Source organism: Bos javanicus, chromosome 14 (genome assembly GCF_032452875.1).
Source record: "Bos javanicus breed banteng chromosome 14, ARS-OSU_banteng_1.0, whole genome shotgun sequence".
In the NCBI taxonomy this organism is placed as follows: Eukaryota; Metazoa; Chordata; class Mammalia; order Artiodactyla; family Bovidae; genus Bos; species Bos javanicus.
This window is the reverse complement of record NC_083881.1, coordinates 25391269-25416826: the sequence shown is the minus strand read 5'-3', so window position 1 is coordinate 25416826 and position 25558 is coordinate 25391269. Positions and strand designations below refer to the sequence as shown.

Genomic DNA, 25558 nt, shown 5'->3' with positions numbered 1-25558 from the left:
ATATGACTGATCAATCACTCCTTGAAGGACCTGGAAACACAGAGGTTCTTCTGAATCCAACAGAGAAAAATTCTTTTATCTTACAGTTCTCTCTCCTTACAACAATTCGCACCGTGTTAATCTGGAGGTAGAGAGGAAGCTGTATTCTTGCCACTTAAAAAATGATGAGGGAAGAAACAATGACTTAAGATGAAAATGATGTAAGAAATATAAAGCAATGCCTAACAAAATGTTCCTAAAGGAGCCATGTATAGACCTCAAGGGATGTTCATTTTATCCTTCCTTATACTGTCCTCAGACAAACCTAGACAACATATTAAAAAGCAGAGACATCACTTTGCCAACAAAGGTCCATAGAGTTAAAGCTGTGGTTTTTCCAGTAGTCATGTATGGATGTGAGACTTAGACCATAAAGAAGGCTGAGTGCTTAAGAATTGATGCTTTCAAACTGTGGTATTGGAGAAGACTCTTGAGAGTCCCTTGGACTGAAAGGAGATCAAAAAAGTCAATCCTAAAGGAAATCAACCCTGAATATTCACTGGAAGGACCGATGCTGAAGCTGAAACTCTCAATACTTTGGCTACCCGATGCTAAGAGCCAGTTCATTGGAAAAGACCCCGACGCTGGGAAAGATTGAAAGCAGGAGGAGAAGTAGAGGATAGAGGAGGAGATGGGCATCACTGACTCAATTGACATGAGTTTGAACAAGCTCTGGGAGTTTGGTGATGGACAAGGAAGCCTGGCCTGCTGCAGACCATGGGGTGGCAAGGAGGCAGACACGACTGAGCGACTGAACAACCACCACCACCACAACAACAACGCAGCCTTAGCCTTCGCTAACTGCCCTCCCTTGGGGTCCCTGGGACAGAAGACCAGTTAGAGCGCGCAGAGGGTTGGCGCTCCCCGAGGGTTCCCGGCCCCCACAGCAGCGCAGGCAGGAGCAGTCACTTCCACCCAAGAGCGGGAACTGGGGTGGGGAGCGAACAGCTGGGTGGGGACGGCCGCGCGGCTAGAGGTGTTGGGCGCCAGAGAGAGGTGGGGAGGGCCGCGGCAGGGGCGGCGGGAGCGGGGCGGGGCCGGGGCGGGCCTGGGGGCGGGGCCGCGGAGCGGGATGCGCCACAGCGCCCCCTGGCTGCGTGCTCCCCGCTGGGCCCCGTGGCCGCCTCAGGCTCGGGCTCGCCGGCCCCTTTGTGTGCGTCGCGCCGCGGCCAGGAGAGCGCGGCCCGGGGCCCAGCCACGTTCTCCTGGTCCTTCTCCGCTCCACCCTCCTCCGGCCCCCGGCCCCGAGCGTTCGCCATTGGGCCGCCAGCAACCCGCGTCCCGCCGCGCACCCCACCCCGCCGGGCCCGGGGCGCTCACCGCCCCCCTCTACACACCACACCACACACACACCGCCCTGTCCCCCTCTCCGGTCCTCCCCACCCTATTCCAGGCCTCCAAGGTGGAGAAAATAAACTCCAAGCAGAGCAACTCAGAGACTTCAATAAAACGCCCAGGACCTAGAGCCCGAGCGCGTGTGCCGGGCGGCGAGGGGCGCGGGAGGCGGGGAGGGGGGCGCGGGCGGGGGGACAATGAGCGCATGAAGTTACCTGCCCGGCGGCGGAGCGGGCTGCGCGCTCGGCGCCGACGGGTGCGCGCCGCGGCTTGGGGGAGAGTTGAGCGCTTTTCCCCCCTCTTTTTTTTTCTTTCTTTCTTTTTTTTTTTTTCTCCTCTTCTTCTTAAACAAACCACAAACGGATGTGAGGGAAGGAAGGTGTTTCTTTTACTCCTGAGTCCAGACACCTCTCTCTGTTCCGTCTAAGCTTGTTTTGCTGGACACTTTTTTTTTTTTTTAAGGCACAGAAAAGGAGTTTGCTTGATGTGAGAGTGAAATGGACGTAAGATTTTATCCACCTCCAGCCCAGCCCGCTGCTGCGCCCGACGCGCCCTGTTTGGGACCCTCTCCCTGCCTGGACCCCTACTATTGCAACAAGGTGAACGCTCTGCTTTTGTTTCCGCCGCGTTCTGGCTGCTCGGTCCCGGGAGGGGGGCGGCGGCAGGCCCGCCGGCCGGCCGCGGAGGCCGGTCTCCCGGGCGCGCTCGGCTCGCAGCCCCGCGGCTGCCGGGGCGTGCGCTCGGGGAGTCAGTTTTGCGGAGCAGCTCCCGGCTTTACCCTGCACCGCGATAGTGCGGAAAGTGACGCGCTTTGCTCCGTCGTTCCCTTCCCGCTGATCGCGATTCAGTAGTCCTGCCTAGGGTTGCCGCGGGCGCTGGGGGGAAAAAAAATTAAGAAAGAACAGCAGAATACTTTGGGGGTGTGTCTGGGGTCCCGGAACGCAGGCGGAGAGTGAGAGAATTCCGTTGATTTTCTCGTTTCCCCTTCTCCCTCCTTCGCTCCTGTGCGGGCTGCGGGGGCTCGTGGTACCGCTTCCCGGCCCGGAATTAGTTGCCAGGGGAGCCGCTGGGAGTCAGGGTGCCGGGGACCCGGAGAAGCCCTCCGCCCGGGAACGGCGCTCCGCAACTCTTTTGTTTTCCCGAAGCCGATCGGCGGTAGAGCCCAGTGTCCGGGCTCGGATCTGCAGGCCGGGGTGCCACGGGAGCGTGGGGTCCCGGGGACAGCTCCCGCCCGGAGGTGCGCGCAGAAACCGCGAGTTTGTTAGGAACTGGGCGGGCGCGCCGCGTTCACGTTCGGAGCAGCAGCACTCGGCGCGGGACGCGAGCAGGTCCTGGACTGGACTGTACCCGAAGCCCGGGGACCCCAGGTGCCCAGGCCGCGGGGTCCGGGGCGAAGCCGGCCGGGAGGGTGAGCGGGGCTTCTGCGGAGCTCCGCTTGTCCCAAGGATGGAACAGTCTGGGGATACATAGGAAGGGGGCGACTCCTGCGCTTTCCCGAACTCTCACCTCCAGGAGGGAGGACGCGTGGGGGACCGAGTCCGAGAGCAGCCGCAGGGCCACGGCTGTCCTCGCCTCGGGCTTTTTGGACATGTCTAAACAGTCCTGCCCGGTGAAACGTGGCGGGGAGAATTGAGTTCTCTGCGACTCTGGGGGAGCGGTTTAGACGCCCAGCTCCCGCTCGGTGGACACCGTGCCTCTGCCAGCAATCCCGCGTCGGCCCCTCGGTGAATTCCACTGGATAGAGCGTTGGGACTGGTAACATTTGCCCGGTGGCGAGTCATCATCAAGCAGCTATTTTACGTGAGCCGGAGGTATTTAGCGCGTTTCACCCTCAGCCCCGGGGCCCCAGCACGCTGCAGACTCGCAACTCAGAGTCTTGGTCAATCCAGGCGCGCGCCCGCGCGCATGCACACACACACACTCACACACACACTCACACACACACACACACTCACACACACACACTCACACACACACGCACTCACACTCCAGACACCCTCCAGACACACACCCCACAGAGCTGTGAGTTATAGCATCCCGTGGAGAAGTTCCCTGATGCCCTGTGTATACAATGTGTAAGACCAACGTGCGTGTGTTGATGTCTAGGCAAGTTAGAAACCAGAGGAGTCTAGTCTTGGACAAGGTAGAAAGGCTTTTCATTCCGCAGGAAGCATCTCTGTAGCTAGGGACAAGTTGGAGGGTAAGGGAACTTTGACCAGAGAAGTTTCTGTGATGAAGTTTCATTATTTGTTGGTAACATAGCTCTTTTACTCTAAAGTCTGGTTTGCCTTAATAAGGAGGTGTTTTGTGTATGTAATATTTTATTTTTGCTTATAACACGTCTACTAACAAAAATAATAGAAAGGTAGCAGCATTCTTGATAGTAAAGACCTATTCCGCAGTATTAATTGGAACCAAAAGGTCAGAAACATTTTGTCACTGAAACTGGACAAATCTTATTAAGTTTATCTGTGATTTTATAATGTCTTAGATACACATTTCACTCGTCATTCTAGTGATAGGAGGGTCAGATTTAATTTGAAAGTTAAATGCTTTGGAAAATCAAGAATTGCTCCAATATATTAAATCATTTTCCAATTAAGTGCTTTAAATAATTTTAGTGGGTTGTACTGTGCATTGAATAAATTAATTTAGAAAGTCTTCAGAATTTTTTTTTTACTAGCTCATTGAAGTTCCTTTTAAGTCATCCAGTGTACGGGGAGCAAACTGTTCTTTTTAAATGCAAATCAGCCACCCTTTCTATAGACTGGATGCAAGTCTTCTATTTTACTTATTCAGGGAATAATGGATTTTTAAAGATACACAGTCATAAGATACACTTTTCATAGTAGGAAGAGACTTCATGGAAATGTTTGCCTCAGGATGTCTGCTCCTGCCCTTCTCTGGGTAGCAGTCTATCAACTATGTTTGTCACTCATTCTTGATTATATTTAGTGTACTGAGTAGATTTGCTAGGCCCCAGAAAGCCCCGGCACTAATGTTTTCTACTCCACCGTGATTAGCATTGGCACAAAATTTCTGTCCGGTTCCACAGTTTGAGCTGCTTACAGTGTAGTCAGCCAGCATTCATTTTTGCAGTGACTCAAGTAGATTTGCAGGGATCTAAAAGGTGGACAGAAGTGTGAAAGAGGTGAAATAATCTTTATCTACATTAGTAAAAACAAGTTAGCTCTGACTCCCCCCAAAGAGAGAAGACTGCAAAGTAAACCTTGTCTCTTTCAGAGGTGTCACTAGTGTGTAGTTGATTACAAGAAACAGTCAGTTTGTCAGGCTATTTGTTTTCAGTAGGATGATAAGATCATAAATTACTAATTGTCTTTATTTGAAATCTGTCGACACTTTACTAAAGTCAGTGTGCTAAATCCCAGCGGAACCAGTATCTTTCTGTGCTTCAGCACCACACACTGTGACTAGACTTTCTCCAGTGACATTATTTTTTTCAATGTCAGGAGAGACCCTAATCCAGAAAATGAATATCCTCTTCCTGGAGCTTTTCTAAACTAAAACGAGGTTGTTTTACTTTGCTGACATTCTCCAGCACTGCTGCTCTATAGATTGCCAAAACACTACTTATATTGTTCAGTTAATAAACTCTGGAGGAGCAATTTTTTGGAAAACAGTTTAATTTAGTATCGCTCTGTTGCAAGAACACATTAGGTTATGAGCACATCATCATACAAAGTGGCCTCCATTTTCACGTAACCCATTGAGGGAGAAAAGTGAGAACAATGCATCGATGTTAGTTATGGCAACTGTGCGAAGCATCTCTTCTTATACAAACAGCCAGAACTGGATGGCATGTTGCTGTATATAGGTCAGCCTTTGAAATAGCAGTGTAACTCATAGACTGGACAGGAACCAGTAGGCTCAAAGTAACACTGTTTACCTCTGGCAACTTAAAGCATGGCTTTGTTTGAGACATTGAGAGATGGGTACCATACTGGAGTTTCATCTAATGAAGGCTATTTTAAGTAACATTGTATCCCTTAATTGAACTGAATGTTACCAAAAGAAATTGGATTATAGGCACTCCCAATTGGAGCTCAGTAGTAAAATAGAGTCCTCTTTTTTGTTCTAGTTGAAGATGTCAGAACATTAGTTTAAATATATACCCACAGAGTAATAACAGTTCCTTTCAGTTTCTAGTGCAGTGTCATTTCTGAAGATTGTTTTCACTGATTTTATGCTAAATTGGGACGAAGAAGTGGCACTTTTTCATTTCTGCAATGATGTGATGTGTTCAGTTATTGCTCAGTATCTGCCCACATAAGGAGTAGTAATACAATTATGTTATGACATGGCTAATGACAGGGATGCTGACCTCTGCCAGCAGTGGGAGAGGAAATAATGGTCTTTACTGTTCTCAGCGGTTGCTTTTGTGGAATCAGGCCCTGAATCTTTCTTTGACTGATTTAGACCCAAGGAAGTTCATAACACAAACCCATGCTTAATACTGGCTATATACAGAGTGAAAAATAATGGGCGTTTGGAATATTGGGCTTTTGTCATTGAAATGAGGAAGGAAAATGTATCATCTTTTCACATAAACACAGGAGGAAGAACCTGTTTGTGATGAACTCTGACTTAAAATGTCAGGGCTAACATTAAACATTTGATGACTTCTGAGGAAAACAAGATTCATTTTCATCTCTGCAGAATCTCCTTCGAGCTTATTTTCCTGTTTAGAGTATTATGTGTTTTCTTGAATGTGGCAAAACTCACCCTTCCTAAAATACAGGATTTGCAAGCACATTATGATGGAGTCATTATTTCTGCTTTAATACATGTAAGAAAAAGGAGGAGGGGAGAGAGGAGGGAGGGGAGGACTATAAGCAATTTAGAGCATCATGCTTGATTAGTTCCCTCCCTACCCCCATAACTTCTAGGACTTTGGGAAATTCATAGTCAATACTTTGAACATCATTAGTGTAATTAAAAACTCCCATGGGAGTTTTATTAAGCTGGCATCTTTCGTAAGTTTTGAGGTCTTTAAATATGTTTTAAATAAATTTATAGGCAAGAGCTTTGAGCCAAGCAATCATATGGTTTTGGCCACTAAGTCAGATGTCATACAAAAACCTCAAATGTAGCTATTAATATCTTGATTTTGTGAGATATGTCAGTGTCATAAACTCCAATTTTAAATGTCTATGCAAAAATTTTAGTTTTGAGCTTTGGAGCTCATAATGTTGTTTTTAAAATAGTTTACATTATTTACTATTCTCACATTTTACCATTTATTTTAAAGTTACTGAGTGATGATATTAAGGAGCATTTTGATATTTCTCTTAGCTGGGAAAACTAAACTAATATTTAAATATTATCTCATCAGCTGCTTATTGTTGTTTTTTTAAGTGACATGATTGCAAGGGGCTAAGAACAGAGAAAAATGTAAGGCACTTGAATCTGAAAGAAGTAGGGAAAGTTCCAAGTTAACAGTGGTTTTCTTAGGACCAGAATGGGTCTCAAATATTGGTTTTGGTGTGTGGGGCTATTTCTTGTGGTCGTATTTTTTTGTGTGATGGGCTCAATTCAAGAAAGGGATAGGTTAGGGGACTGGGGCTATGGGCATAGAGGAAATCTTACCACGAAGGATGACTTATTCTCGTGCTTTCCAACATTTTGCTAACTTACTAGAAAGTTGAAAAAGACCCTGGGGATATTTCTCAATTACTGGAGATCCTCCTGTCTTGATGGAAGCCTACCCTCAGCAACTGGTCTGTCTGTGTGTCTGATGCCTCCTCCCTCCCTCCTCCTCATCCCCTTCCCAAACACCCGCAATCCTGGAACAACTCCCCCTCCCCTGCTTTTCTCCTTCCCAGTCTGGGTCTGAACGTGGAAGGTCTATGTTTTCTCACCTGAACTTGCTCTGCTCAGATCCTTGGCTCACCATTGTGTTCATCTTGGCCACCTTTGGTGCTTGTCTTCATTGTCATCATTGCCATCATAGCCATGTTGGCAAGTCCATCCTTCTCCCAGTACTTGACCTTTCTTGGGCACAGAAATTGGAAACTTCTAGTCCGTAGGCCCAGGTCCACTTCCTAAAGTCCTCAACTAGGCTGCTATCCTTTTCCCCAGCTGAGTGAATGACCTAGGGTCATAGAATAATAGACTAAGAAAACAGATGTGATCCTGAGAGGAAAGCCATGGTGGGTATTTCTAAGCTCTCACTGTTCCTTTCTTCCAGCACATTTTAAGCACAGTGTATCTAGAGCTTGGGATCAGCTCCTTGAATATCCCTTATCAGTGAGAAATCTTAATTTAGACTCTAAAATAGTATGTAAGTGGGACTATGATCTTCTGATCTTTAGTTGCACATGGTAAGTTAGGTAGTTACATTTATAGTGATTATATGGGTTGGCATGTTTATGTGTTCTCATCAGAATATACATAGATAACTAAGATTGGAATAGTTGGAAATGAAGAACCTATTTAATCACTTTTAGGTAACTTGTCATCCTACATCTTAGCTTATCCAAAGGTGAATCTCCAGGTTTCTGAGAAGTCATAAGGTAGAATATTTAACTTATATTTCAAGGAAAAGTAATATACTACTTATCATGACTCAATGAACTGTTATGAACAATTGCATTTTTAAAATATTGGATCAACTGTTTAAGATAAAACTTATGTTGTATACAGCCAAATATAAGAATCTAACATGTATATCTTTGGGAGAAAACAACATTGTGATACACCATAATTATAAATACTGTGGGCCCCAAAGACATAGCTATAATCTTGGCTGCAAGAAGCTTCCCCATGAAGCATCTGAATATATGAAAGCTGCCTTGTTTAATTGAATTTAAGCAAAATTTTAACATGGGAATGTTTACTTTTACCAATCTTAAAGATAGTTTCTTTTTTCTTATTTATTTCGATTTTCATGTTATTAATATACATCAGCTTTCCACGGGCTTCCCAGGTGGTGCAGTGGTAAAGAATCCACCAGCAATGTAGAAGATGCTGCTTCAGTGCCTGGGTTGGGAAGATCCCCTGCAGAAGGAAATGGCAACCCACTCCAATAATCTTGCCTGGAGAATCCTGTGGATGGAGGAGCCTGATGGACTAGTCTATGGGGTCGCAAAGAGTCAGACACAACTGAGCGTGCGTGCACGCAGCTCTCCATATATGCAGGTTCTGCACTGGCAAGTCATCCAACTTCAGATAGAAAATATTTGGGGGCGGTAGAGAATCCCAGAAAGTTTCAGAAAGTGAAACTTGAATTTGCTGCACACCAGCAGCAACTATTTACATATCATTTACATAGTGCCTACAGCTATTAGCATAGTATTTACATTGTTTTAGGCATTATAAGTAATCCAGAGATGATTTAAAGTAACGGAGGATGTGTGTAGGTTACATGCAAATACTGTATCACTTTATATAAGGACTTGAGAGACTTCAGATTTTGGTATCCGAGGGGAATCCTGGGCCCAGGCCCCTGAGGAGGCCCAAGAACAACTATTATTCAGTTGATCATTTTCTTTGAAGATGCACTTCCCAGAATCAGATAGCCTGTGGTCTCCAAGGGTTGACAGGACCAGCAGTAGATAGTGAGTTGTGTTAAATGGACTGTCCTGCTAGGAAAGCAGCCCACCAAGATGCTACAGCTTACATCTACCCTAATGAAGTGGAGCATTTTTTTTGTTTTAAACCATGCATGCCAAGTTTCATCCTAAAGAGTAATTTCTCATTAAAAACAGCTGAGTTATAAACTGCTTAGAAATGTGGTTTATAATGGAAGTGCCAACAGACTGTTAATTATAGCAGTTCTTCCATAATACTTTGAGACATGGAATTCACATTAACCTGAAATGAGTCTTTCCTGGTTATAACATGTTCCTCCCTATAGCATTCATTTTGAAAATGGGAATGTTATATTGCTCTGTGCCTGGATGCAGCAAAAAGATCAGAGGAGGGGTGATGCCAAAAAGAACCCCCCTGTTTTATCAAGAGGTATCAATATTTCCCTAGATCTCTTTATTTGATCTACAGCGAGAGTTTGCCTAACTTTTAAAATCTATCTTCAGATTTCCATTGTATTTATGAAACACCATCACTGATTTATTTTTATGCTAACAAAGGTCATGAAACCCATGTCACTCTCAATGCTTTTCTGTTTGTCCATTTTTCACTTTGGAGTTTTTAATGGTTCAGCTTTAGCCAAGTATTTATTGTTTTTCATTCTTGAGTTATGTGCTTTTATGAAGCTGTTTTGAAAGGACTCCTAAATAAACTAGTGCTATGGTTCGTTGATAAGAAGCTTTGCTAGTGGCCAAGAAAATATAAAGTGTTTTGAGTTACTATGTGGGCTTATAAGTTACATGTATCTGATCCACAGTTACAACACCATCAGTTGCTGCATGAACACTTTTCCATTCAAGTCTTTGAGCCCCTCTCTGGAAGTCAGTTACCTGGTAGAGAAATTGGCATGCGCACATACACGTGCTTGTGCGTGTGTGTATGTGTTGGGTGAGCACGTGTTTTCCTGTGTTTCACAGTGTCCTGGATATATTTCTTCCCATAAATGCAGGAGAGTTTACCGCAAGTGGCAGAATCAGTGTGTACAGCAACAAAGGCAATCATACTAGCTAGCAGGAATGCCTCATTACCACTCCTTTTTAAGAAACTTAGCCGTATTTCACATGTGACACTTTTTCACAATGATAGGGCTTTAATTGGGCAAATTATACCTTAATAAGACTAAAGAACTGAATCTTTTCTGAGGAAAGCCCTAGGCCTCACTGAAGAAAAGACTTGCTGAAGATTTCACATAAAACCTGGGCTCTTGAACCTATGTTGACTTACCCCCTAGGCAAAATAAATATAACCCTGAAAGGATATGGTTCCCTCCACTTGTTTCCCATTCTGTCTAGAAGCCTGACTCTGTTCTATGTCTGGTAAAAGTTCTGATACCTAAAAACCTTTCATCCACCTGTGTCCCAATCTTGCCTGCATTCACTAGAGGAAATAACTTATGTTTGTATCAAGGCACCCTTTTGAGCCTCAAGGAGTCAACAGAGGTAGATTATTTTGAAACCATGTGAGAAAAGATGTTCAAAAATTCAAGCCATGGTAGACCTTAGAAAAATACTGCATTCTCAGCCCATTTCTTCTATTTCTGCTACCTTAGTGGAATGACGTTTTCTCCCAAAGTCATAGATTAGTGATTCTTTCAGGAAAGGAGCGAAAGGAATAACCTTTCTAGCGGGTCAGAGGTGAATTGGGGAAAATGAGGTGTGTGTCTGTACAGACTGTAATCTCCATCTCTCAGATATTGATAAGCCCCCAGGGAGTGTCTTTTTCACTTTCTGCATTGTGAGTCAGTGCACCTAATGAGAGATGTTAGGATGGAATCTGTTGTCTATGGGGCAGTGTAGGGAGATAAAATAAAGTTGAGAATGCCTGCTCCAGAGGGAAATGACCTCTTGTAGTTCCTGACTTCAGGGGACTAAGCTTGCCCCTCACTCCCTTCCTCTGATATATGGGCCAGAGATGGGCAATATAATATGCAAGATTAATTAAACAATGGACCAACTGGATCTAAAGATAGTCCAATTACACTGAAAGCATGTCTGCACACCACCTGATATTCTTAAGTCCTTTAACTCAATTAAATGGTTAATTTGAAAAATGATGGGTAAAGTGTTATATGCATTGGCATCTCCAAGCTCTTGTAAAAAACCAACTCTTTCCTTCTACACCAATATGCCTTCACCTAAAATGCCAGGAACAATTGTATAAAGAGAAATGTTAATAATAAAGAGGCAGGATAACCTTTCAACAAAAAGTATATTTTATCATTTGGCAGATGCAGTCATGAACATTAATCATAGAAACCTGCAGATAGTAGAAGCTTAATATCAAAGCTAATGATTTATTTTATGTTAATGACTTTCTGCCAGGGCATAAAAGACTGTTCATAATGGACTCTCTGCACGGTGTTCAGTTACTAAGGCTGATGGGATAATCTTTTTCTCTCTCCAAATTAAGCTTTTTGAAATACATTATGCTGTTATTTTTCAAGGTAACTCTCCAAAATTTACTGCAAAACTAATCTTTTAAGAACTGATTAAAGAAATAAAGAAGAAAAATCCCAAAGCAGCTTTTCTAGTTCATGAACAGTTTGACTTAATTAAAGAGAGAAAGTTTGCATGTATGCTAATATCCCTGAACTTGGAATGCCAAACAGTTTTCAAGTCAGCCTTTGGTGACAAGGTCTGCCTTTTGGAGATTCAGTTCCCATAAGTACATTCCCCAACAGAACCTGTTTTCATCGATTACTGGCCAATAATGAACTGAATGGTAGTAAAACCTGGAGTTGTGCACTGGGAAGTTTTAAAAATTATGTTTACAGCTAGTTATAACCAACATTATATTTCAATAAGAGATAATTTGCCTACTAAAGTTCACATAATGTGCTAATCATGTCTAGTGGTTAATAAAGGCCTCCCACCTCACTCCCCTGATGGCTATAAAAGGCTATTATATTCATGGCAACAGTTCAGGTACAGCTGCTGTGTGTTAATAATGTAGCATTGTCCCACTAATCAACACAGCAAAGGTCAGCACCCCTAAGCACCTAAACTACCTATTCTCTCTCCAAAATATTTATTGACACCCTAAAAGATTATCTGACCTGAAGTTTTCCTTAACTTAGAATTAGTTAATTCCACACCAAGCTAATTGGGTGATAAAGGTTTTGTAACCTAAGCTAGGTTGTGGAGGAGATGAATATAGATTCATACTAATCTCCCATAAACATGTTTCCCTTTCTGAAGTCATTGACTGAATTAGTGTGAGGTTGTTAGAGCCATGAACCCCTTTATAATTAAGTAAATGTGTTCCAAAGGGAGACTGTTTTCAGATTTTACATGTTATTTGAAGAGACGTTTGGAAGAAAAACAACTTTTCAATAACCAGAAGCTTTTAAAGTAAACAGAGCGAATCGGAAAACGAGAAGGGATATTTAAAGTCTAAACAGACAGGAATCTGTGTTAGTTTATAGACCTGATCCAGTAGTGAAATATTATTTGCTTAATTGTTCTTTTGGCATAGGGAAGCAATAAGAGTAAAAGCTTCTTAAACCATATTTTCTGCACACAAAGAACATATTCACGTGGGATTTCCATTTTGCTAGAAAATCGCACAAATCAATAAGCCAGCACTTATCTGCATTAAAATTAGGCAGACGACAGTTTACAGGCATAGTGATAGTGTAGTTCTCTTGATACCCTTGGTTACTGTTTCAGATAATCCTTGCCTTTGTGTCCTCAGCAGCCAAAATGTTAAGTGAACAAGATCTCCTTTTCTCATCTTGTATTATTGTCTTCTGTTTTCTGTTACTCACTTGGATAGCCTTGTTTGTGTGCGTGTGTGAGAGTGTCTTCTTCCTTGAGGACTTGAGAACCTTAAATGTTTTCAGAAAAGAAAAAGAAATGAAACTCAACTGTGTTTCCATCACCAGGAGAAACGTGAAAGGCGATCTGTGGGAGGAGCCTCTGTGTAGCACATAATGTAGGACGATACATTTGTCATGCTTTAAATATATAATGCCTACAATGAAATATGTACAGGCACAGTTGTGATCTATGAAGTCCCTGGCTCCAGTGCCATTGTTTGTAGTCTCTACGGTTGTCATACATTGTTCTTTGCACATCATACCCTTACAGCAGAATTTGACACAATTTCTAGCTTTCCGTCCTGCACCATTTTCGTTGCACAATATACATGAGTTTGACAGGGTGTGTGGAGGAAAATTCTGGCAAGCAATTGATATTTTGAAGTGGCAAGCGTTTCAGCAGCTGCTTGCTTGTGAAAAAGGAATGATAAGATATACTGTATTGTTAGTTTCAGGGAAAGCATTAAGGTTTAAGCTCTGTAAAAATGTACACATTATTCGTCAGTGGTGAAGCAAGTCTTTTATGTTTTTAGAGCTTAGCTCGCTGGCTGATGTGAACTAGAATGACATTGGTCAGTAAATGAATAGGAGTACTTTGAATTTGAACTGCTGCCAATTTTGCACCAACAAAGGAACTGACAAAAGAAAGATTTTATGTGAAATGCAAAGCACACGCGATGTTTTGGGGGCGGGGAAAGGGAAGGAGGGAGAGAGGAAAAAAAAAAAAAACACTCACACCAGAGAATATTCTTTAATACCTACTTGCAAAGATATCAAATAGTTAAAACGCATCCATTTTTCATGGCTCATCAGCTCCAACCTAAGCTGTTTTATCTAATGTTCTTTAAAAACCTGTTGTGTACACATAGGCTTCTAGAATCTGTTCATATGGAATTTAGAGTGTTTTTCAAAATATCACACAGTGGCCTGAAGGCCTGTTGGCAGAATATCAGAGTTGCCCATGCTGGAGTCCCCAGCTCTCTCTCTCTCTCTTTCTGGTAGTGGGAAATTGTAGTTTAATCAGTTATGGCACTTTCAGTGTGTAACGTTCATTAGCAAGGCAATTTGTCATGACTGCTAATGGTCAGAATGCATCTGCTCTCTCGGTTACAGAGCGTGATAAGTAAAAAGACAAATATTTCAATACCTGATAGTATTAACTTGTTTCAAATTTATAATCCAAGGTTAGTTGCTCAAAACAGACACAGCAGCCGATTAACAAGCATCCTGTATTCAATTTTAGTGGGCCCTGTTTTTATGGATTTATGACTTTAAAGCAAACTAATGTGCTATTACGAAGGGCACAGTCTTTGATTAGATGTTCAACAGAAACTAAGTTATGAGCAGAGTACCTTCTGGGTTCGTCTGTAGAGAATTTATGTGCATAATATTTTCTGTGGAGTGCTATAAATTGAAAGCTTTAATGCACGCAGTGTTTCTGACATGCCAAATATTCTTCTTTATAATTAAAAAAATGTCACTTTCCTATTGGTTTATAAACTGGTCAGTCACTTTTCAAGTGAGATAGAGACCTGATCTCTTTGAAAAGTTTGAAAATTCTAGTAAAAAGCTTCAGAATGAATTAGAAACGTCACAGCTCTTCCCAGAACTCTGCTTTATAAGATCATTGTTCATTGTTCTACACAGGAAAAGTTAAAAGATTCCCCCCCGCCCAGTTGAAAAGGCTAGAAATTGTTATGTATCTCCTATTTTCTAGATATTACATCACATTGCTTGCTATACAAAATCTTGACACATTTTCATTTTTAATGAAAGCCCATAAAATACAGAGCATAATGATTTCTTAGAAACTGAACCCAATCTTGGTTAAAAAAAAAAAAAAAGAAAATCGTTCTTGCTAGTAACAAAAGCTGTTACTGTTTAAGTTCCTGTTGAGCGGTTAGTTGGTACGCTTCGCTGAATGTTGTCAAAAAGGCTTTCCTCATGATTGACAACCCGGCAGGAATGTGAATGGAGATTTTAATTGCGTATCATGTGTGCATATCAGAGCGAGTGAATTCATGACTCTGCTTAGCTCCACATCTCTGCAGGTCAGCCGTGCCAAAAAAATGCTCTTTTATGTGCAGTATCTCCAAAGAGAAAGGTGTATGTGTGCTGAAGTCATTCGTTATTCATTTCTCAAGTAAAGCACTTGTGTTCCCTTAGCCTTGGAGTTTGAAAATGGAACAGAAATCCATTTGGAGATTTCTTTCTTTTACTCTTTGCACTTATACTTGGATGATGTAAATTCTTTTATGTTACAAGTTGGGAAAAGTGCCAGAACATATTTTTCTTATGGCACTTGTTATATGAAGTGTGTTTATCTTTTTTCTTTTTCCCTAAGGAGTACTTTGAAAAGAGAAAAAAAAAATGTAAGCCGATGGAAAAATTTACTGAGGTCAATTGCCTCTCTCTAACTTGAAATCTTTAGAAAAAAAAATTTTGGGGGGTGGTTAGTGGAGGGAAGAGAAGTAAGGCTATGTATCTGAGAGGGGGAAGGACCATGAAGCTGTATCTGAATTTTGGTTAAGAAGAGCAAGAATACAGTGTTTATGGTAAAATGACATGAATGAATATATGAATGTTCAGTTCTTAGAAAAATAACTCCTAGACTGAGAACTTAAAGGTCAAAGTTTCATTTCTGCTATCACCTCTTTGCCAAGATGTAACAGTGGTGATAAACTATTTATCTTAGTTAGCTGTCTAAATCTAACACATGTGAAATCCTTGGAATCAAACTTACTGTGTGAGGTAACTGGCTACAGTCACCCCAGATTGATCAGGAACTCAAAGTAAAAACAAAACACTCAGCAATGGATATGCTATATATAAAATTTTTCATTTGATGTGATGTGAAAATTTGGCACTTGGGTTGTAAATTTAACACCTACCTACTTTTCTGTGTCATTTTGAATGGGTGAGAAAAAGATTAGTGCCAGGGTCATTTTAAATATAATCCTAGTAATAAGTAGGGTCCTGTTGAAAAGATGGTGACTTTATAGCCATAGGATATCCCATGGGGCCGTAACTTTATTCTAGGCTTATTGTGTTATCCCAACACATTTTAGAAGGTGTCAAATTGCAGGCTGATGACTCAGCCTTTAGTATAGAAGGCCGTGGGGTTCCACTGTGGCTCAGAGGTAAAGAACCCACCCGCTAATATAGGAGACACAAGTTTGATCCCTGGGTTGGGAAAATCACCTGGAGAAGGAAATGGCAACCCACATCAGTTTTCTTGCCTGGGAAATCCCATGGACAGAGGAGCCTAATGGGCTACAGTCCATGGGGTCGCAGAGTCGGGACTTAGCAACTAAATAGCAACAATAGTAGGCAGTACAGGGTTATGGCTCTGGGAAGACACTGCTGTACCTTTAAAAGGCTAAAGAAGAAAACTTATTTTAAAAAATTTAGCTTTATCTACGGGGTGACATTTTTCTAATGTTATGGAAAACTATTTTGTACTTTATACTGAGAGCTCGGGCAGGAAAAATCTATTTACAAAATGAAAAAAAGTACTCAGCTGAATGCATTTCACTTTTAAAGATGATATTCTGGTAATGAACTTTATCAAGCAGAGAACATTGCAGTAAAAGTATTAAAGTAGTTCCTATTTGGGTTGCCTCACTTAAGGCTGTGTCACTGTTTCCATTATAACTTCTTATTTTCAGGTAGCTCTAATGCAGTCCCCACACAGATATTTGCACAGGGATGAGATGAGGATATTCTCGCCTAAGAAGCAGACTTTTTTTTTTTTTTTTTTTTTGGACTACACTTGTAAAGAAGCTGTAGGCTTTGTTAATAAGGCACACTTAATTCATTTTTAGAAATGAAAAGCATTTATTGAACACCCAACTGTGTGCTGAGCCTTAGGCTGAGTGTTCCAGGGGCGGAGACAGGCACAAAGATCAGTAAGTACTGGACTCTGCCTCTGTGTGACTAGCCAAGAGAGGAATGCAAATAACTGTGGCCCAGCTCTAGTGTAACTGATGTGATGCGGATGGAGTCTGTAGTCAAAGTGCTGGTGGTACAGAAGGAGTACTAATGGATTGAAGTTCAGGAAATCCCCGTTGCTTCCTGGAGGAAATGGCATTTTAATTGGCCTTAGAAATCATGCAGCGAGAGGGGGAAAGGGACTTCTATATTTTGAACTATTTTTTAGACTTCCTACCTCTTTTCAAAATGACTTGAGGCAACTAAAAAAAAAAAAAAAAGGCCAACACCTACCTTAAGGCTATTAGTATTAATGCAGATTATGGTAGCCAGAAAAAAAAGATGCCACGTGTTTCTTAGCTCAGGTGTGATCCCTATCTGTGCTTAGTCGCTAAGTCATGTCTGACTCTTGGTGACCCCGTGGTCTGCAACCTGCCTGGCTGCTCTGTCTTTCAGATTTTTCAAGCAAGAATACTGGAGTGAGTTGTCATTTCTTCCTTTTCTTCCTTCCCAACTTGGGGATTGAACCCGTATCTCCCACATTGGCAGGCGGATTCTTTGCCACTGAGCCACCGGGGAAGCCTAGATTACCCCAATAATCAGACATTAAGTTTGGCTCTTGCTCATTCATGGAGCAAAAAATGGAAACCCACTGAGTGACAGAATGCTGATTATTTGAGAGACTTGTGAACCCTAATCATTCATAAGTTTTCCTCTCATGAAAGACTGCAAAAGATATCAAATGAGGAAATAGATGGAGGTGTGACATCACAGGATGTCTGAGGCCCCACCCAATATGGTGCCTGAGTTGAGGCTGAGGTGTCGATAGTGAGAAATATGGGCCTAAGGAGGAGAGCTTCACTCCCAGGCAAACAGGAATTGCTTCGCAAGTCAGGCAGGTAATGGTTGCCACGTGAGAGAGGGTTGGGAGCAGTTGGGGTGGAATTCAGGTTCTTCCTGAAAGTGAACTCATGCTCAGCGCTTATAGGAATGTACCAGAGAAAACTGCCTGGAGAGGGAGTTCTGTGGTAAAATGAACCTTAAGATATTCACCTATTTTTTTGAAGACTTTGTCTCAGTTACGATGAATAAGCTTTTTTTAGTGACTTCCCAGGTGGCGCTTGTGGTAAAGAATCCACCTGAATACATTTGAATCAGTTCTAATGAGGTGGATGAAACTGGAGCCTATTATACAGAGTGAAGTAAGCCAGAAAGAAAAACACCAATACAGTATACTAACGCATATATATGGAATTTAGAAAGATGGTAACAATAACCCTGTGTACGAGACAGCAAAAGAGACACTGATATATAGATCAATCTTATGGACTCTGTGGGAGAGGGAGAGGGTGGGGAGATTTGGGAGAATGGCATTGAAACATGTATAATATCATGTATGAAATGAGAAAAAAAGAATCCACCTGCCAATGCAGGAGACAGACACGGGTTCGATCCCTGGTTTGGGAAGATCCCCTGGAGGAGAGCGTGGCAACTGACTCCAGTATTCTTGCCTGGGGAATCCCATGGACAGAGGAGCTTGGTGGGCTACAGTCCATACGGTCTCAAAGAGTTGGGACACAACTGAAGTGACTTAGCACGAAAGCTTTTAGAGGCTTTATATGTCGGCCAAAAGATTCAGTTATATTAAATGTAACTTCTTGAGAGACACGCTAGAGTCTTATAGTCTACCTGCAAGTTCTTTTTTAAATTGATCATCCTGATAATTAGAAATTAATATGAATGTTTTGCTTTGTGTGTAGTTGCAGAAATGCACCAGCTGACTTAACTTCTAAAATTAGTAGTCGCTTTGCTGAGATTTCTTGTTTAGTGACAGATAGGCACACAATTATAAGTAAACTGGGAAAATACAGTGAAGTGTCCAAACATATTCAGAAATGTCTTTCAGCAGTTTTAAAGGGATCTCACAGTCTTCAAGTAGTTTTTCTACTGAGATACATTAATGGAATTACACCCTGAGGGGGTGGAGGAAGACTCCAGAAGTTCCTGTGAAATCTACGGAGTTATTAGAAGGATGATGCTTCATCTTTAAGAAATATGTAAATTTTATAATATTTTCCATATCACATTCCTTGTCTGTTTTCATGTTAGTATAATACTTTAAATGACTTACAGTTGAGTCTACTCTGTTCCAGAAACCAAGTCTCTGTTATTCTAAAGTTCTGCTGCCTTCATGTATCACTCTTTGCTCTTAGGGTTATGAATTTGGGGAGCATGAAATAGCATAACAGTCTTTCATTCTTATTAAGAAATAGACTGGAGGCCTTGTACAAGCTGATTTTGTTAGGTTATCTCTCTCCCAGAGATCAGAATATTTTGTTCACTCTTAATTCTCTTTCTGACTTCCACTAATTCTGTTTTTGATAAGAAAGCTTGACAAAGTATTTGATCTTGGTTTCAAATGGAAAGCAGTGTGGCTAGGGCTCAATCATTGTTGGTCCCGTGGGCATAGTGACCTTATGCTTAAAGGGAGGGAATGGGAAAGAGGGAGGAATAGCCCATGGTCGGGAAGATACTCTGGAGAAGGGCATGGCAAACCACTCCAGTTTCTTGCCTGGAGAATCCCATGGACAAAGGAGCCTGGTGGGCTGCAAGTCCATAGGGTCACAAAGAGTCGGACACAACCGAAGCAACTTCGCACGCACGAACGCAGACAGAAGAGAATGGTCCTGGAGTTCCTGGCAAAACCTCAGTATACTTAATGATGGGAAAGGTGGTCAAATGTGGTACTATGCTGTTAGACATTAGTACATAGCCTCACCTGAGAAGAATTTGGAAAATTCAAGAAAAGAAAAGGATCATGAAGAATTGAATGGTTATGGTGATGATTTAGGGTGCATCAGGATGGAGCAAGACCTATAACATAACAGATGGCTGAAGTTTGAGTTCCTTTTTGCCCATCCTCCTTCCTTCCATCTCAGAGAATTTGTAAGATGACTGACATTATTTTCAAGATTCCTTTAGACTTACATTGTTTTACTTGTTTTCTCATCTGCCTAAAATGGGCTTCTGTTTTGGGGCATCCATCCTTGCCTGCCTTCTCCCTCATCATTAGGATCCCCTTCTTGGAAAACAATAGTTCTAGTTACACAGGACAACATGGATAGATTTTACGTGTGTATGCAAGGTTTCAACAAATACTGATCTACTTGATGTCCACAGCATAGCATTAAGTCAGGCTTGGTTTGTTCATTTTCCTTAAATTCATTTAAGTCTTAACCTCCCTTTGAAATGAGTTCTTTGTAAACCAGTCAGGCATATGTAAATAACAGCTATTCTCTTTAATGACAAAAATGAGTGTTTTCTTCTAGAAACTTCATTTAGGCAGATGAGCATTTTAGCTGTTTCACTTATCCGAATCAAGGAGCTTTTCCCTTATTTAACGTCCTTTTGAAGTTTTATCTGAAATGGTAGGCCAGGGGAATGAATACATGTCTGCAGTTTACACACAGTTATTTGCAAGGTCCTGTGAAAGTGGAACAAAAAAGTAATGAAGAAGCAGATTCCTTATATTCAGTTCCATTGCCTATTTCACCATGGGTTTCAGAGCCCATGCCACAGGGTTGCTATAGACCCAGCTTCCCACTATATGGCATTTCCAAATACTGGTTATTTTATTCACTAAACATTTTCCAAGTGGTTACTGTGCACCACAAACTGTGCTTAATGGTAGGAATAGAAAAAAAAATTGTCACTTAACAGAGGTAATAATCTTAGATGTGATATGAATAATCCTATTAATAGAAGATGGGTGAGGTGAGAACCAAATAGACAACTTTCATATTTGACCTCGGCGCTATTCATATTAAGTGCTGAACATCCCTATGTTCATTCACGCATTTCCCTTCCCTCCTCCTTTTCCTAATTTTAGTCCAGATGGTTTGACTGAGGGTAGACCCAGCATTCCTTGCCTGTTCTCAAGTCTTGCTATGAGAGCAACTGATAGCCTGTGGGATACGATAACTTGGTAACTTAAGCCAATAGTGATTGTTTCTGAAGTAGCCCAAGGAATGAATTTTTTAAAATTGAAATTCTAATCTTACAAATATTTAAATCTTTGGAAATGTAAACTATCTTTCAGAAATAAAGAACAAGATTTATGTGCAATTCTTTTTTTTTTTAATCAGTGCTTTAAATGAGCTGAAATCAGTTGTTTAGTATTATCCAATAATACTTTTATATGTGAAGTTGCTTTTAAGTTCAGGGAGCATTTTTTTGAAATGGTGAACTAATCAATGTTCATTTTGTTCAGGTTCATCATAATGGATTTCCAAAGATAAACACTACTGTGTACTGAAAATGATTTTTCTGACAAATACTGCATATTCTAGGAGACAGTCATTGCAAAATTGCTTACAATATAATTCTGTGAATCTCGTATTTTCTTAACCATCTCATTCCTTACCCTTATATGGTATGGAAGCAGACTGCAATTATGCTTTCACAATTACTTTATTATATGGGTTGAAATATACTCCTGAAGCTCTTATTACCTTTTCCATACACCGTTTGCACAGACCTGCTGATGGCTGTCAGCCGTGCTTGCCTGGGACAATCAGCCATTCTTGGTGGTTGTGTTTGAATTCAGCACCACAAATAGAAAGCACCTCTCTCTGCTTGCCAATGAATTTTTAATGTTCGAGCATTTATAATAATTCAAAGGGCTTCATTATAACCACTTGCAGAATTAGGCATGTGTGTTTTAGGATGTCGGGATATTTATTTGTGGTCTTTGTCAAAAAGAAAGAGAAACAAAGACACACGATATCATAGTGTGTGTTTGTGTCTGTGGCAACAACCTCAGCATCATATCACCCGATGTTAGAGCTCCTTTTTCCTGAGAGAGGTTGTTTAAAATTTTCTACTTCAAATAATTCACTCAAAAGCTCTTTTCTCAGTAATTGCATTTTAGGGGGAAAAAAGACGCAACTCTACTCTATGTCTTTAAATGGAAACTGGAATGCCATGTATTCAAATATGGAATACATTTACATTTAATGACAAAATCAAGAACCTTTCTTTTACATTACAAAGAGAAATGTTCGCCTTAAAAAAAATGAAAGCCAGTTCTTAGGGTCTTTGAGAGTTATCCAAAAGGAGATTTGGTTGACTTTGAGAGCCATATGGTACGGTCTGTTACCATCTTCAGTGAAGTTTTTCTTTATCATTTTATTTCACTCCCAAACTTTACTTACATTAGAACAACTACATTAGGCCATCTTTTCTAAAGTTATGACATTTAAAATATATATACTAGGAAATAGTTAAAATATAATCACCTTATGTGTTTCCTGCTGTCAAATGCCACCATAGACTGATTGCTTCCCTCTCTGAAAAAATTAGAGAGATTTGAGCCAAATGCTGATACTCTATGGGCATGTGTGTTCATTTAAGTCTATAATGTCAAGTGTTCAGAAATACTCAGGTAACTGATTATATGCCTGGATTTTATTCAGTGATTACATTTATCAGTATAGTTTTTGAAATAACATAATTGTTCATTTATTTGGTACTAAACCATTTGATGTCTGTCTTCCAGGTAACCTCTTACATAATTCTGATGATTAGTAATGGTGATGAAATGAGTTGAATAAATGGTCTGTTTATAGCTTAATGTGGTAGAAAGGAGATGGACAAGGAATTCCAGGATGTAGATGCTAATTAAAGAGCTAACCACTCGGTGTGGGATACGTTACTAACGTCTCATCTTTTCTCCAAAACAAGGAGCTCCATCATCTGCAATATTCTTTCCTGCCTAAAATGTCAGGGATAACTGCTGATTTGTTACACAGTAAAGTCTATAATGGACTTCCTCAATGGCTCAGTGGTATAGAATCCACCTGCCAATTCAAGAGACAGGGATTCATCCTTGGGTCAGGAAGATCCCCTGGAGAAGGAAATGGCAAGCCAGTGCAAGTATTCTTGCCTAGGAAATCCTATGAACAGAGGAGCCTGGTGGGCTTCAAGTCCATGGGGTCACAAAAGAGTTGGACACAACTCACCAAATAAACTACAATAGCAACAAATTCTATAATATGAAGAGATTCTGTGACTAAAAGCAACCGGAGGCCTTTTTATCAGAGACATCAAATTTACAAACTTGATGGTGTTGTCCTTCATAACATACCATGAGGATTCATTAAAATCTGATCAGTTTAATAACTAAACAACACAACACAGTGAGTTTCCATTCAGCAGACCTTAGAGCTAACTTTGAACATGGTTTTAACCAGTTCCAACTTGACGTCTTAGGAAAATGTCACTTTTTAAAAACTGAGGTTTCTTTTAAAAAAACTGAACCATCTGGGCTCAATGGGAACTTGAGTCTATTAAAGTGGGAAACTGACAAGCGTTTCTCTGATGCTTCATTGTATTAATAGGGTAAGTTAGGAAAGGCATTTGATAATCACAGGCCAAGGAATCCCAGAGAGTTGGGAATGGTTGCTCAGATGGTAAAGAATCTGCCTGCAATTCAGGAGTCCTGAGTTTGATCTCTGATTCGGGAAGTTCTCCTGGAGAAGGGAATGGTAACCCACTCCAATTTCTTGCCTGGGGAACTCCATGGACAGAGGAGTCTGTCAGACCCTGCATGGGGTCACAAAGAGTCGGGCAAGACTGAGTGACTAACACTTTGACTTTCTTTCAGAGGTTTAGCTCAACCTGAGTGAGCATTGACATCTATAGTCAGGGGTCTTGCTGAACTCATTTTCTTGCCTGGCTCACACAGGCTTATTATCATCATTGTTATAGTTCTTATATCACTGGGACAAATCCTAGCTTTGCTGTTGTAGACTCCTTGAAAGTTCCTATTTTAAGTGGAGAGTGTGCAGGCTATCCAAATGGGCCTGCCTGCTATCAGTCTGCTCTCTCTTTAACCAATAAATTATCAGCAAGATTTAAGAAGGCAGAGTTCCTGACTTCAAGAAGTTTTTGGTTTGAAAAAGAAAAGAGTTTATACTTAAAAAATTAAACATTTGGAGAGAATAACATAAAAGGAAAATGTATTCTTAGGGCTCGATTTTCAGTCATCTTTAACCCTTTTGCTTCACATGTACAAGCCCATATTCTAGACTCTCAGATGCTGTACTTGAAGGAATGAGTAGGTCAATACCTTATAGACAAAAGTCTCAGGAAATTGAAAAAAACATTTTCTACAGCTCTCTTGGGCTGCCCTGGTGGCTCAGTCAATAAAGAATCCTCCTGCAATGCAGAAGACCCGTGTTTGATCCCTGGGTCGAGACGATCCCTTGGAGAGGGGAATGGCTACCTACTCCAGTATTCTTGCCTGGAGAATCCAATGGACAGAGGAGCCTGGCAGGCTACAGTCCATGGGGTAACAAAGAGTCGGACACAACTGAAGCAACTTAGCATGTACCTTAGCTGCAGTAAGGGGGGGTGCATCTGTGCTGGTTGCTTCACGTGCTCTTTTTCTCTCAATGTGCCCCCTGACCAGATAGAGCCATCAGTAATTGACCTCAGCTAAGGCAAAGAAGAATTTTACACTTTGATCAAAATGAAGTAAACTGGAAAACTAAAATGTGCGTTGACAAACTGGTTTGACAACCAGTAGTTGAAGAAGTACCAAAGATAACTTTTATGTTTAAAAGACACATGGACACATACTAGTAAAGTCATATGTTCCTGAGATACAATGTTTACCTATTTTAAAACCCTTTAATTAGTTTATTTTCAATTCCTCAAGAAAGCACTGGAGCCTTTCAGTGTCAACCTGTCTAGCTATGCAGTCAAAGCCACAGCAGAAAGCAGAAATTGAGTAAGTGCTAACTGTGGACTTATTTGAATTTCATACATGGCTTTTCCCAGCAGCTCTAGTGTAGAACTGAAGAAGGAAATAGTAACCCACTCCAGTATTCTTGCTTGGAAAATTCCAAGGATAGAGGAGCCTGGCAGGCTACAGTCCATGGGGTCTCAAAGAGTTGGACACGACTGAGCGAATAACACACTGGTGTAGAATGTGCCCAAATAAGAATTCTAAGCAGGGAACTTTGTAGAGGCATCAGAGAACACTTAGGGCAAGTTTCTGTTCTTCTCTGGGCCTCAGTTTTCTCATCTGCAAAATAGAAGCAATAAGGACTCCTTGGGTGGTCCAATGGTTAAGACTCTGTGCTTCCAATGCAAGGGATGTGGGTTCGACCCCTAGTCAGGGAACTAAGATCCCGCATGCCATACCACATGTTGCAGTCAAAAAAAAAAAAAAGCAAAAGTGAAACCATAATACTATTTCTTTTATAAAATTTATAGTAAGGATTAAATGATAGAGATTGTAAAACACCACCCTGCCAGCCTGGAACAGAAGTGTTCAATGAACATATATTGCTACCGCCTCAAAACTCACTCCGTCGGCATCAGCATGGCCAGAGGGCCTCATGTTGCTTGTAAACATCACTTCTGAAACTCATTAACTAGTCTCCTTTGGAGTACCTCAAACTGGTGTTGAAGCTGGCGGCACTGCTGTAAGATCACACAAGTGCCGTCACATGCGTGCACTTCTCCTCGTGGAGAAGAGGACTGTCCCAGACATGGCATCCTGTTAGGGACACCAGTCCTGAAGGTGCCAGCAGGCCTCCTGAACCCCAGGTGCTCCCCTACACGTGGCTCTGGGCACCTTCCAGCAAAGTCAGGTCCCAGAACAGAGGCTGACGACACAAGGGCTGCAGCTGGCCACAGTGAAACGTGCGTCTCAGCTGGGATGGTGCTTTAGCCTCATGCCCTGATACACTTGCTGAGATGAATGTATCCCATGAATAAACTGCCACATTAGGCCCTAAGAAGTCAGGCAAAGAAGTTCTA

General features: G+C 41.6%; 1 protein-coding gene across 4 annotated transcripts in view; it reads left to right on the top strand.

The window, feature by feature from the left end:
• Positions 1 to 1606: 1606 nt before the first annotated feature.
• TOX (thymocyte selection associated high mobility group box) overlaps positions 1607 to 25558 on the top strand; it is a 311747-nt gene continuing 287795 nt past the window's right edge. For 2 of the 4 annotated variants that reach the window (XM_061438802.1, XM_061438800.1), the window contains exon 1: positions 1615 to 1973. In XM_061438802.1, coding sequence (XP_061294786.1) covers positions 1872 to 1973 — 102 coding nt within the window. In that variant the 5' untranslated portion in view covers positions 1615 to 1871. Of the gene's footprint in view, positions 1974 to 2065; positions 3186 to 25558 lie in introns of those variants that run through there. The other 2 variants (XM_061438801.1, XM_061438803.1) reach the window with 2 other exon arrangements.